Source organism: Podarcis melisellensis, assembly GCF_964234715.1.
Source record: "Podarcis melisellensis genome assembly, chromosome: 18".
Lineage (NCBI taxonomy): Eukaryota > Metazoa > Chordata > Lepidosauria > Squamata > Lacertidae > Podarcis > Podarcis melisellensis.
In genome coordinates this window covers 1,471,742-1,486,436 of record NC_138536.1, presented here as the reverse complement: position 1 = coordinate 1,486,436, position 14,695 = coordinate 1,471,742, and the positions used below count along the sequence as shown (strand labels likewise).

Sequence of the window (14,695 nt, the reverse complement as noted above, 5' to 3'; positions counted from 1 at the left end):
CATCCGCCCAGCCAACACGGCCAGCGCAATTATGGGATGGTTTACTCGTTGGCAGATTGAAATCTGTGTAATCTGTTGAAAGTCCCTGACTGCCCTCTTCTGGGAAGGAAGTGAATTATTGTATCGTATAATATTTGATGAATTGTTGTATTTCAATAGTTTGTTGGGTGCCACCCAGAACAGCTGGGGAAAGCCAGCCAGATGGGCAGGGTATAAATAAATTTATTATTATTATTATTATTATTATTATTATTATTATTATTATTATTATATTCTTTTTTAATGTTTAAATTTTTTATTTTTTACCCACAACCAAAACACAAACAGTTAAACCCCCCAGGTGGCTGATACATTGTATATACATAATCCATAATAACATATTCAAATCAACCATATGTACAATTTTATATATGTTAACACTCCTCCCTCCACAAGGTTTATTTAACTTTTAGCATTTTACCTGCCCCAAATTGTTCAAACCTACCCAAATAATTCAATATCTTCTCAAAACAATCCTCCTCTTTCTCACTGACCTCAAACCATGTGTATATCTTCATATTCTAAAATTATAATATTATTCAGTTTTCCCCTCCATTGGTTCACCCCTAACTCTTCTGCATTTTTCCAGTTATTCACTATAACCAGTCTGGCTGCAATTACCATCAATTTTACCCATTTCCATTCCTCTTTTGTTTTTAATTCAGTGCTACTCAGACTAATAAGAACCATTCATTTAGATAGCCCCTATCCACAATTATGTTTCTTCTTGCTGTCTGATCCGAATATTCGTGGCGATTCTCCGTCTTGCTTTCCAAAATCCCGGGCGATCAGTGCTTTTTATTTATTTTTTTCTGGGGTGGGGAAAAGGTGGGGGAGCTCCGCACGAAATTGTTCTAGGGCCCTGTCCTAGCGTCACCCCTGAGCCGTAGCTAAGTGTAAGATGCAATTAATAAAATCAAGGAGAGTCGCTTAGAAATGGCCACAGGTTTTGGCGTGGCAGATATAGGTGGGTTTGGGGCTCACGTATTATGTGTATTACAGCCCTCCCAGACCAGGAAAAGTAATACAGTGGTACCTCGCAAGACGAAATTAATTCATTCTGCGAGTTTTTTTCGTCTTGCGAATTTTTCGTCTTGCGAAGCACGGATTCCAACCCAAAATCCAAAAACCCTAAAAAAAGTTTTAAAAGTTTAACTTACCAAATGGCTGCAAAAGAAGTTTTGGAAAAGCTTCAAAAATCACCCAAGTCTTCAAAAACCTCAAAAAAGGCTAAAAAAAGGAAACAAACTTGCAAGACGTTTTCATCTTGCTAAGCAAGCCCATAGGGAAATTCATCTTGCGAAGCAACTCAAAAAACGAAAAACTCTTTCGTCTTGCGAGTTTTTCGTCTTATGAGGCATTCGTCTTCCAAGGTACCACTGTAGATGATAGAGATAGATAGATAGATAGATAGATGATAGATAGATAGATAGATGATAGATAGATAGATAGATAGATAGATAGATAGATAGATAGATAGATAGATGATAGATAGATAGATAGATGATAGATAGATAGATGATAGATAGATAGATGATAGATAGATAGATAGATAGATAGATAGATAGATAGATAGATAGATAGATATAGATAGATAGATGATCTATCTATCTATCTATCTATCTATCTATCTATCAGTCTATCTATCCATTATCTATCTACTATCTATCTATCTATCTATCTATTTATCTATCCATCCATCTATCTATCTATCTATCTATCTATCTATCTATCTATCTATCTACCTATCATCTATCTATCTTAGCTAAAAAACTTTTTTGGGGTTTTTAAAATCTCAACAACTTTTGTGACTGGGTTTTCGGTTCTGTGAAACGGCGTAACTCAAAATACGAAACTGCTCGCTGGTGATTCCCGTCGAAACGTGCGAATGCAAGCAGGTTGGGCAGAGACCTCTCCTTTGCAAACGGCCTTTTCTAAATAAAAGTTGCGCTCGCCTGCACTGCACCTTTTCAAAAATGCATTTGTTGTCATTGTTGTTGTTGCCAAGGTGGAAAATTAACGTGGTTTTTCTCTGTCTCTTTCTTCTTTCCCCAGCGCAAATCGAGGTCATTCCTTGTAAAATATGCGGCGACAAGTCGTCGGGAATCCACTACGGCGTGATCACCTGCGAAGGGTGCAAAGTGAGTTTTGTGTGCAAGAGAGAGAGAAAGAGGGATTTCGAGTAGGAAGATGGCAGCTGCCAAATCAGGCCCGTCCCCCGCACGAAATTTGCACCCCTCAAAGTGTTTGCTTATTTATAGCAACATTTTCCTCTCTGATCTTAACAACAACAAAATCAGCAACAACCCAGAGCAGGCTTTCACGATATTTAAATTAAATTTGCGATGCAAAAGGCACGGCACAAAAGGAAAAAGCTGGGAGGAGGGAAGAGGAAAAGAAGCGTGCAATAATTTTTCTAAAAGTCCTCACAAAAGTTTGCCATCGTCTGAGTACATTTTGCTCCTGACATACCGTATTTTTTGCCCTATAGGACGCACTTTTCCCCCTCCAAAAATGAAGGGGAAATGTGTGTGTGTCCTATGGGGCGAATGCAGGCTTTCGCTGAAGCCTGGAGAGCGAGAGGAGTCGGTACGCACTGACCCCTCTCGCTCTCCAGGCTTCAGGAAGCTATTCGCAAGCCTTGAGAGCTCCGCAGGAGTTTCCGTCGGGCTCCCAAGGCTTGCGTATAGCAGCCTCCAAACCTGACCTGCGCTTCTCCCCACCGCCAGCCCCACAAGCTCGGAGGACAGCGGGGAGGCGGAGCGCGCCTTCCTGCTGTTCCCCGACCTGGTTTGGAGGCTGGCGGTGGGAGCTGCCTGCATCCCGAAGCCTGGGGCGCGCTGAGCCATGCGCTCCGGGCTTCGGGAACATATCCGCAAGCTTGGGGAGACCGGCGCGACTTTCCACGGCTCCCAAGGTTTGCAGATAGCAGCCTGTTCTGGGGTCGGGGGAAGCTTGGGCTTTATTCCCCCCCCCAAAAAAAATTCTTTATCCCCCCCCCAAAAAACCCTAGGTGCGCCCTATGGGCTGGTGCGCCCTATGGGGCGAAAAATACAGTACACATGTAGTCGCCGTTGAAATTATTCAACGGCCATTGCAAATCAGGTTGACTATCCAAATGTACAGACTTTTCAGCTGATTGCAATGAGCAAATCGAACAAAAGCCACGGAAATTGTTCGATGCAACAGAAGCTTCGAGTAATTCTCCCAAATCCGGCTGAAAACCAACTTGGATTGGCTCTTTGCAAACAGCAGGAAGCCTGTAAATTTGGATAATCACCCCGATTTGCAATGAGGAGTCGAATAATTTCGACTGCAGCTGTACATGCAAGTTGTTTCCTCCGAGATGTCGTGGATTCCATTATTTTCAATCTACGCATGCTTTTTACTAATACAGCGGTCCCTTGGTTCTCAAACTTAATCTGTTCCGGAAATTCTATTCCAAAACCAAAGCGTTCCAAAACCAAGGCAAGCTTTCCCATAGAAAGGCATGCAAAACAGATTAATCCGTTCCAGACGTTTAAAAACAACCCCTAAAACAGCCATTGAACATGAACTTTACTCTCTAACGAGACCATTGATCCATAAAATGAAAGCGGTAATCAATGTACTGTACTATAAAATAAATAAGGCAGTACTGTAGATGATAATTTTTTTTTTTCTTACCTGCACTGATGATAGTCATTGTTTGGATAGTGGGTTTTATTCCATTTCCACAGTCACACGATCAATCAATAATCAATCAATCCATCAGTAGCTGAACTGGGTTCCGCACAGTCACAAAAACAAATGAACGGAAAAAGCCTCAAAAACAAAAGCGCCAAATAAAGAGCGAAAACAAAAGCGCCAAACTTATTCCATTCCGGAAGTCTGTTGGACTTCTAAAATGTTCAGAAACCAAGGCGCAGCTTTTGATTGGCGCAGGCGCCCCGGAAACAATAGCCAACAGCCGCGACAGACGATCAGCTTCCAGAAAACGTTCAAAAACCTTAACACCCACTTCTGGGTTTTTGGCGTTTGGGAACCAAGGCATTTGAGAACCAAGGCGCCACTGTACATGCAAGTTATTTCCCCCAAGATGTTGTGCATTCCTTTATTTTCAATCTATGCATGCTTTTTACTAATACGTCTTTCGGGCGTCGTACCCGTTTGGTTTTGGAAAACCCGGAGAGGTGCAGATTTCAAAGGCTAGTTTGGTGTGGTTTTTCGGAGTTTTGGACAGTGGAAGTCCTCCTCTAAATGCAAAGAGAATTTGGATGTTCTGCTCCTCGTCTCCCCTAATCGCTGCAGCTTCCTCCGTATCGGCCGGTTTTCCTCATTTCCACCCTCGTTTTCTCTCCCAAAGGGGTTTTTCCGCAGGAGCCAACAGAATAACGCCACCTATTCCTGCTCGCGGCAGAGGAACTGCCTCATCGACCGGACGAACCGGAACCGGTGCCAACATTGCCGGCTGCAGAAATGCTTGGCGCTGGGCATGTCTCGCGATGGTGAGTCGCCGACTCAAGAAATGGGGGGGAAGGGAGAGAAAAGGGAAAGAAAGGGGGGAAATAAAGAAAAATCGAAAATGTCAAAGGACGTAGATAGCTCTCTGACCTCTCCTTCTTCTCCCTCTTCTCCTTCTTCTTCTTCTGACCTCCTCTTCTGACTCCTTCTCCTTCTCCTTCTCCTTCTCCTTCTCTTTCTTCCTCTTCCTCCTCCTCCTCTTCCTCTTCTTCTTCTTCTTCTTCCTCCTCTTCTGACCGTCTCCTCCTCCTCCTCTTCTTCTTCCCTCTTCTTCTGACCTCTACTTCTTCTTCTTCTGACCTGTCCTTCTTCTTCTCTGTCTGACCTTCTCCTTCTTCTGACCTGTCGTCCTCCTCCTCCTTCTGACCTCTACTACTTCTTCTTCTGACCTGTCCTCCTTCTTCTTCTTCTGACCTCTACTTCTTCTTCTCCTTCACCTTCTTCTCTTTCTCCTTCTCCTTCTCCTTCTCTCTCTCTTCCCCCCACTCATTGGTCTCGCAGCGGTCAAGTTTGGCCGCATGTCCAAGAAGCAGCGGGACTCCCTCTACGCTGAGGTCCAGAAGCACCAGCAGAACCAGGAGCAGGGCGGCGGCTCCAAGGACGAGGCGGAGACATTGTCCAGGGTCTACACCACGAGCGTCAGCAGCGGGCTGTCTGACCTGGACGACATCTCCATGCTTTCGGACGGCTTCCTCTTTGACTTCCCGCTGACCCCAGAGGGCAGCGGCGGCTACTACAACCTTGACCTGTTGACCTCCGCCCAGCCGTCTCCGGATCAGTCCAGCATCGACGTCAGCGATGCCAAGCTCATCAAGCAAGAATCCATCTACGAGCTGATGTTGGAGCCTGGACTTTTCCCGCACGGCTCAATCGAAGGCGGACATTTGGCCTCGGACGTCTCCAGGATAGAGATCGGTGAGTACGCAGGGTGGACTTTTAAGCAGATTCGCCCCGTTCCCAACGCACAGGGCACCTTTGCGTTCCACGATTTACACGTTTGACATGCTTCTTCTTATGTATGGCTTAGCAGTAAAGGTAAAGGGACCCCTGACCATTAGGTCCAGTCATGGCCGACTCTGGGGTTGCGGCCCTCATCTCGCTTTATTGGCCGAGGGAGCCAGCGTACAGCTTCCAGGTCATGTGGCCAGCAGGACTAAGCCACTTCTGGCGAACCAGAGCAGCGCACAGAAACGCCGTTTCCCTTCCCGCCAGAGCAGTACCTATTTATCTACTTGCACTTTGACGTGCTTTGGAACTGCTAGGTTGGCAGGAGCAGGGACCGAGCAATGGGAGCTCACCCCGTCGTGGGGATTCGAACCGCTGACCTTGTGATCAGCAAGTCCTAGCCTCTGTGGTTTAACCCACAGCGCCACCCGCGTCCCTTATGGCTTAGTGGTGTTTTTTGTTGTTGTTTAGTTGTTTAGTCGTGTCTACCTCTTCATGACCCCCTGGACCAGAGCATGCCAGGCCCTCCTGTCTTCCACTGCCTCCTGCAATTTGGTCAAACTCATGCTGGTCGCTTCAAGAACACTGTCCCACCATCTCGTCCTCTGTCATCCCCTTCTCCTTGTGCCCTCCATCTTTCCCAACATCAGGGTCTTTTCCAGGGAGTCTTCTCTTCTCATGAGGTGGCCAAAGTCTTGGAGCCTCAGCTTCAGGATCTGTCCTTCCAGTCAGCACTCAGGCCTGATTTCCTTCCGAATGGAGAGGTTGGATCTTCTTGCAGTCCATGGGACTCTCAAGAGTCTCCTCCAGCACCAGAATTCAAAAGCATCCATTCTTCAGCGATCAGCCTTCTTGGCTTAGCCAAACCACCAACTCTACAGCCACCCGGTTTGAAAGAGAAAATGACCTTGCTTCGTGGAAAGTTGTGGTGTTTTGCACGTGACTCGGAAGGTCGGTTTGGCAGTCATAGGGGGAGAAATCTTGACGGCTGTTGTGTGTCCATTTCCTCCGCAGAACGGCTGGCTCAGAACGTGGTCAAATCCCACCTGGAAACTTCTCAGTACACCAGCGAGGAGCTGAAAAAATTGGCCTGGATCCTCTACTCTCAGGAAGACATCCGGAACATGCAGAACAAGGTACGGGCCGGCCGCTCGCCCCTGGCGAAGGCGAGGGTGCTCAGAGGCGACTAAGCGCCGCAACCATGCCCTCCCTCCGTCGCCAGAAGTTCCTTTCAGCATTAGACCACAAACCATGGCATTTTTTATGATAATAAACTTTCAATTGCCATCCAATAATAGCCAAGAGAAAGCATAATTAAATTAGAAATCTTGATCTGCGTCCGTTTGGCGTATTTTTGTCAAACCGGAGCGGCAATGCCTGTTTTCCTTTTCGTTTTTCCAAACGCTTTGGGGGCAGGGAGGGCAGAAAACTTATTTCGCTATATTATTTCATAAAACATATACACTGTCTGATTGCAAAAGAGAGAGAGAGGAAGATCCTTCAAAGCAGTTTACAAAACAGTAAAATCAATTAAAAAACACACGCAGCCGCTAAAGTTAAAGTACTAAAACCGATTAAAATCATCAGGAGAGATTGAATCTCTTTCCACGTTCAGAGGCTCCTTGCCATCTGACGCCCTAAAATAAAGAATGATAATAATAATACTTCTGTAAATCAAGAAAATCTTTAATAAAAATACATTATTATTATTATTATTTTATTTTTTATTATTATTTATACCCTGCCCATCTGGCTGGGTTTTCCCAGCCACTCTGGGCGGCTTCGAAGAAAAGATTAAAAATACATGAAAACATCAGTCATTAGAAACTTCCCTAAACAGGGCTGCCTTCTAAACATCAGATAGTTGAATAATAATAATCATTCATGTAATAAAGCATAGCTTTTGTGTCGATTTGGCACGACCAACGCACCCAGGTGGCAGGAGAGGGTGGAGAAAACCGCCCTCTCTGTCGTTTGTCCCCAGCAGAGGTAGACTGCTCTTGCACAAGGAGGCTCCATTGTAAATCTCATGCGCTGGAGGCGCCGAAGAGACTTGTTGGGGCCTCAGGAAGCAAAGTTTGACCCTCTTCTTCCCCCTGCCCTTCCCTTCCATGTTCCGTCCAGAGCTGTGAAGCCATGTGGCACGAGTGCACGGTCCAAATCTCCAACGCCATCCAATACGTCGTGGAATTCGCCAAACGCGTCGACGGCTTCATGGATCTTTGTCAAAACGACCAGATCATTCTCCTCAAAGCAGGTGAGGGGCGGCGGCCGGACTGGCGAGTCTCAACAACACGCCCGCTTATTGCAAAACATAGATAGCTTTGAGAAATGTGGGAGGGGATGGAATAGGACATCCCTGTTTTCATGGGAGAAACGTTGGAGGGGATGGAAAAGGACGTCCCTCTTTTCAGGGGAGAAATGTTGGAGGGGATGAAATAGGACGTCCCTATTTTCAGGGAAGAAACGTTGGAGGGGATGGAATAGGACGTCCCTCTTTTCAGGGGAGAAACGTTGGAGGGGATGGAAAAGGACGTCCCTCTTTTCAGGGGAGAAATGTTGGAGGGGATGAAATAGGACGTCCCTATTTTCAGGGAAGAAACGTTGGAGGGGATGGAATAGGACGTCCCTCTTTTCAGGGGAGAAACGTTGGAGGGGATGGAATAGGACGTCCCTCTTTTCAGGGGAGAAACGTTGGAGGGGATGGAATAGGACGTCCCTATTTTCAGGGAAGAAACGTTGGAGGGGATGGAATAGGACGTCCCTCTTTTCACGGGGAAAAGAGGGTATGTGTACATAAGTAACTATTTACCGTATTTTTCGTCCAATAGGGCACACCAGCCCATAGGACGCACCTTGTTTTTGGGGGGGAAATGAATAAAAAAAATTATTTCCTCCCCCAGCCACGGCTGCTGCCCCAAGCCTTGCACACGCCTGCCTGAAGCATGGGGCACCCTCCGGAGAGCTCCACATGCTTCGGGCTGCAGGCTGCTGCCCCAAGCCTCGCGCGCCCGGCGGGACCTCCCGCCGGGCACGCAAGGCTTGCGGACACTCGCCGGGGCTGCAGGCTGCTGCCCGCAAGCCTTGTGAGCCCGCAGGACCTCCCGCCAGGCTTGCAAGGCTTGCGGAGAGCTTCCTGAAGCCTGGAGAGCGAGAGGGGTCGGTGCGCACCGATGCCTCTTGCTCTCCAGGCTTCAGTGAAAGCCTGCATTCGCCCCATAGGACACACACACATTTCCCCTTCATTTTTGGAGGGGGAAAAGTGCGTCCTCTGGTGCGAAAAATACGGTACCTTGATGAATTCCTGGGAGGATAGTTGGATTATAAACAAAGACAAAATGAATCAGCAGGAATTATTTTTTTTAACGATTTGATCTTTAGAGTTTTAATGTGGACCACTTGGGGAGTTCTTTTTTATAGCCTGTAAATCTATTAGATAAACAAACGTTCTTAGAGTCTAAACTTCGTTTTATTCCTTCCTTCTTTCTTTCCACCCATTTCTCAAACAAAATCCGCCTCGTTTTGATTTCTTCCTCCCCATGGGGGTTCAATTCCCGTGATTCGTGGTCTGGATTCCTTTCCGCCCGCCAACCTTTCCTCCTCCCTCCTCCTCGCCTCTTCCTCCGCTGCCGTTTCCTCTTTGCGTCAGGCTGCCTCGAGGTCCTGCTCATCCGAATGATACGGGCCTTCAACCCGCTGAACAACACGGTGCTGTTTGCGGGGAAATACGCCGGGGTGCAAATGTTCAAATCTCTAGGTAAGAAACAGGGGGAAGAAACCTGCCTCCGTTTATTATATATATATATATATATATATATATATATATATATATATATATATATATATTCAATAAAAATGTGTGTATATATTTGTGTGTGTGTGTGTGTGTGTGTGTGTATATATATATATATATATATATATATGCTTTCGTAGATTTTCACGGGTACAGGAATGCAGGTTTTGGTGTCCTCGGGTGTCTTCCCGTGTAAAAGATGACGAGTGAGACCTGAAGATGACGAGTGAGACCTCGTCGAAACGTCGCCTAGACACCCCAACTTTTACACGGGAAGACACCCAAGGACACCAAAACCTGCATATATATATATATATATACACACACACACATATACACACATTTTAATTGATTTTTTAACATATCAGTTCCAACAGTCGTACAACATACCCTCTCATCTTATACAATATTTTAGACTTCCGTCAACACCCCTGGTGATTTTCCCTTCTTTATTCTGCATGTTTTAATTTCTATGTTGCATTTAATTGCCCTTCACTAATCATTCTTTTCATAGTAATATTTTCTTGTAATATTTCAGATAATTCACCTTACAAAACTTCTTGCAGACCTACTAGCGCCATCTGCCCATCACAATTACTTTCCAAATAGTTCATATATATATATACTCTGGTCCTCTAAAAATCTCTGATCCCGCAGGTTTAAAATCCTTCCTGTTAGTTTATCGAATTCTGCATAGTCCATAAATCTGCCTCCTCCTTTTTAAAATATACACACATTTTTATTGATTTTTTAACATATCAGTTCCAACAGTCGTACAACATACCCTCTCTGATCCTGCAGGTTTCGAATCCTTCCTGTTAATTTATCTAATTCTGCATAGTCCATAAATCTGCCTCTGTTTAGACAAGCCCATCGAGACATGTAGACGGCGACCCCTGATTTCCCCGGTGACCAAACCCCTTCTTTTTCCATCGCCCCAGGTTGTGATGACCTCATCAATGCCATCTTTGAGCTGGGGAGAAATCTTTGCCGGCTCCAACTCTCCGACGAGGAGATAGCGCTCTTCACGGCCGCCGTCCTTCTCTCTCCAGGTGAGCTACTCACCCATGGCGATCAGAGGGCGAGAAAGGGGCGATTTGGACTGATAGCTTTGACCCAGCAGAGTTAGCCCTTGGCTGTCGGCCAGCAGACGGCCACCTAATATTATTGCAGTCGTGCCTCGGAATCCATCCCGGACGTCCGCCCGGCTTCCGAAAACGTTCGGAAACCGAGGCACGGCTTCCGATTGGCTGCAGGAAACTCCAGCAGCCAATCGGAAGCAGCGTCGAACGTCCGGGTTCCGAAGAACGTCCGCAAACTGGAACACTCGCTTCCGGGTTTGCAGCGTCCGGGAGCTAAAACGTTCCAACTCGCAAGACGTTCGGCTTCCGAGGTACGGCTGTATTATTATTATTATTATTATTATTATTATTATTATTATTATTATTATTAGTCAGCGCCTGCTGAATGTCTATTGAGAATTCCTCACATGCTCGTGGGTGCTTGTGGTTAACCTTTTTGAAACGCTTCCGTTGCACGGTTTCTACCTACTGAACAATGCAGATTTTAAGATTATGGGGATGCAAATGTTTTTAAGGAAGGAAGGATTTTAAAGGTTCGGCATGAAAGGTGGCATGCTTGCAGAGTGCATGCTCTGGTTGTCTCCCGCTTGGACTACTGCCATGTGCTCTCCATGGGGCTGCCTTAGAAGGTGACCCGGAAACTGCAACTAATCCAGAATGTGGCAGCCGGACTGGGGACTGGGAGCAGCCGCCGAGACCATATAACACCGGTCCTGAAAGACCTGCATTGGCTCCCAGGATGTTTCTGAGCACCTTTAAAGCCCTAAACGGCCCAGTACACCTGAAGGAGCGTCTCCACCCCCATCGTTCAGCCCGGACACCGGGGTCCATCTCCCAAGGGCCTTTTGGCGGTTCCCTCATTGCGAGAAGTGAGGTTACAGGGAACCAGGCCAAGGGCCTTCTCGGTGGTGGCACCCTTCCAGCAGATGTCAAGGAAATAAACAACTTTTTAGAAAACATCTGAAGGCCCTGTTTAGGGAAGATTTTAATGTTTGATGTTTTATCATGTTTTTAATATTCTGTTGGGAGCCGCCCAGAGTGGCTGGGGAAACCCAGCCAGATGTGCGGAATATAAATAAACAATTATTATTATTATTATTGAATGGTAGAGTTGAGAGAGACAGATGACCTTCATAGCTATCAACTTTTCCCTTTCCTTGTGAGGAATCCTATTCGGAATAAGGGTAAAGGTAAAGGGACCCCTGACCATTAGGTCCAGTCGTGACCGACTCTGGGGTTGCGGCGCTCATCTCGCTTTACTGGCCGAGGGAGCCGGCGTACAGCTTCCAGGTCATGTGGCCAGCAGGACTAAGCCGCTTCTGGCGAACCAGAGCTGCGCACAGAAAGGCCTTTTACCTTCCCGTCGGAGTGGCACCTATTTATCTACTTGCACTTTGACATGCTTTCGAACTGCTAGGTTGGCAGGAGCAGGGACCGAGCAACGGGAGCTCACCCCGTCATTGCGGGGATTCGAACCACCGACCTTCTGATCGGCAAGTCCTAGGCTCAGTGGTTTAACCCACAGCGCCACCCGTGTCCCTTCGGAATAAGGGAATTTCCCTTAAAAGGGGGGGGGGCATTGACAGCTATGATGACCATCCAACCTCTGCTTAAAAACCTCCATCCCACGAGCGAACGGCTCTTCGAAGTTCGTTCTACCTTTCAAGCGAGGCTTTCTGGGCCAAGTTTGCAGCGACCCAAGCAATCTGATGTTTTGTTCCCCAGATCGCCCCTGGCTCTCGGAGTCCAAGAAGGTACAGAAGCTGCAGGATAAAATCTACTTGGCTTTGCAGCACGAGATTCAGAAGAAGAACGGCAGCGAAGACAGGCTCTCAAAGGTAAATTTGGGGAGGGGAGCGGGGTACCTTCGAAATTGGTCTGAGAAGGGGGCAGTTTCGAGATTCTTCTGCGGGGAGAAACCGGAAAACTGCCCCAATATTCCAACAGAGACAAGGCAAACTATATTCCTTAGCAAAAGTTATTTCCCAATTTTTTTTATTAAGTTTCACAAAATTATGCACAAACAAAACATACAAACAAACAAACAAACAAACAAGTCATAACCTTATTAAAATTACACTTATTAAAATTATTAAGTGACTTCCTCGCTTCCCCTTGGTTGAATTTCCATGCATATCCTTATAACGGCTTTCCAAATCTTAATTCTTATAAACTTAACTTAGTCCATTAACATCCTTGTATCTTTTCAATTCGAATTCATCAGCCAAAGTTAAGGCTTTATCTTGCAACCTAACTTTGAAATCTTTTGATGAAGGGCAGTATATTATTATTACTATTATTATTATTATTAGGGTTGCCATGTTCTGAAAAGCAAAAAAAAATGATTCTTATATCATATATGAAAAAATATATGGTTCCGGAACTGGAATATTAATAGATAACCTGTAAAACATGCAGGTCTAAGCAAGGAAATAATAAAAGAATCTGCTGAACAATGGTTAAGTTATACCAACACAACAAGATGGAAGAAGTAAAAATAAAATGAAATAAGATCACACATGGGGAACGGGGGGGTTAGGGGAATTTGAAATATTATTTATAATATAAACGCTTTAATATAAATTTTTCTAATCGTGTTGTATTTGTGTACAGCAAAGAGAAGTTTAGAGTAACTGGGTGAATTTCAATTTAGTTCATTATGTAACAGGTTTAAGTTAGAAAATGGGTATGGATGTTGAATTTGACGTTCGTAGTTTTTCTTTTGTCGGTTTTGGAAATCAAAAATCGATTCTTTGATCCCTTCCTTTCCCCATCGTCATAGATTATCTCCAAACTCCCGTTGATGAAGACCATCTGCAATTTGCACTTAGACAAGCTGGAGTTTTTCCGCCTCATCCACCCAGAGATCGCCACGAACTTTCCTCCCCTCTACAAAGAAGTCTTCAACTCTGAGCTCCACTACAGCGACGGCCGAGACAGCTAAGACGCCCAAAATCCGCAAGGAGAAAACTTTAAAAACTTTGGAGGATGGCGGAGCCGAGAGACGGGGAGGTGGGGCGTTACGGATCACAACATCCCCTTTTTTAATTTTTAAAAAAGGACACACGCACACCCCTCGCCCGGAAAATGTGTTTTTAAAACCCAGCGGCCGGCCGCAAGACCTTTCCGGAGCAGCGGTCCCTTTTACGCCCGTGGTCGCTCTTGAATGTAATTGCACCTTGACGGATGCTCAGAAAAGGAAGCAGCCCTTTTTCTCGTTATTTTTGCGAAATGAATGTGAACCTAGAAGCTGCGTTGTGCGTCAACCTCTCCCGTTTTGATTTGCGGCGTCCCCGCGGAAGCACGCCTTCGCACGTGCTGCAACCCGCCACCGTTTGTGTAGTATCGCTATTGTTGTTGTTGTTGTTGTTAGGTCCCCATTCTCCCCACGTTTCAACGGCACGGCACGGACGGAAAAGGGGGCCGATGCGGACTTCTTCAAGCCGAGAGGGGGAAATCTGTTGGGCGACACCGAAGCGTATTGTGGGTAGCTTTTCGTTTTGCTTTGGGGGTTTCCCCCCCAAACGAGCGCCATGGGGCAGCTAAACACACAAACCGGGAGGGCTGGACCCTCCGGCGGAAACGAGGGGGGCGCGAAACAGGGACCGGCCGATCTCTCTCTTATTCCGGTCGACAGCCAGTAGACGGAACAGGAATCTCCGACGCTTCGCTTTCGGAGACTTAGTGCTGCTAACAGGATTGAGAAGCTGGGGAAACCCAGCCCAGATGGGTGGGGTATTTTATTATTATTATTATTATTATTATTATTATTATTATTATTATTAGTGAGAAAGGGGCCTCTCAGGGGCGTTTGGCAGGAGGGTGTCGCCGCTGCCAGCTGCAAAGATGGGCACGAAAGTTTTGATCTCAGGGTTGTGGATTCGAAACACGAAATCCCCGCATCGTGGGGGGTTCGATTCGATAACCCTCGTGGTCCTTTTCAAACTCGGCCTCAATCCCACGGTTCTGTTCTCGGGTGCAGGGGGATAATCTGGAAAATGAGATTATACAGTGGGTTGCGTTCTGTGTTTTCCCTGCTCCTGATAGGCCCGTAGGCGTGGAAGCACAGGGCAGGATTGGGACCGTGGCTCTGCTCTTGAGTAGAAGGCAGTGGGGCAGTGACCAGATTTAGCCCCCTGCCTTCTCCCTAAGCATGTTTCGAAAAGTCAGTACAGTGGTACCTTGGTTCTCAAACTTAATCCGTTCCGGAAGTCCGTTCCAAAACCAAAGCGTTCCAAATCCAAGGCGCGCTGCTTTTCCATAGAAAGCAATGCAAAATGGATTAATCCGTCCCAGGCTTTTAAAAACAACTCCTAAAACAGCAATTGAACAG

The 14,695-nt window shown here is 46.3% G+C and overlaps 1 protein-coding gene across 2 annotated transcripts in view; it reads left to right on the top strand.

Annotated features, from left to right (window-relative positions):
• LOC309360795 (nuclear receptor ROR-beta-like) overlaps positions 1-14,689 on the top strand; it is a 33,532-nt gene extending 18,843 nt beyond the window's left edge. Inside the window, exons 2-10 of one of the 2 annotated variants that reach the window (XM_081895684.1) lie at positions 2,095-2,180; positions 4,385-4,526; positions 5,044-5,457; positions 6,502-6,623; positions 7,612-7,744; positions 9,137-9,244; positions 10,222-10,332; positions 12,088-12,200; positions 13,145-14,689. In XM_081895684.1, coding sequence (XP_081751810.1) covers positions 2,095-2,180; positions 4,385-4,526; positions 5,044-5,457; positions 6,502-6,623; positions 7,612-7,744; positions 9,137-9,244; positions 10,222-10,332; positions 12,088-12,200; positions 13,145-13,306 — 1,391 coding nt within the window. In that variant the 3' untranslated portion in view covers positions 13,307-14,689. The remainder of the gene's footprint in view (positions 1-2,094; positions 2,181-4,384; positions 4,527-5,043; positions 5,458-6,501; positions 6,624-7,611; positions 7,745-9,136; positions 9,245-10,221; positions 10,333-12,087; positions 12,201-13,144) is intronic. The other variant, XM_081895685.1, reaches the window with a different exon arrangement.
• The last annotated feature ends 6 nt before the right edge of the window (positions 14,690-14,695 follow it).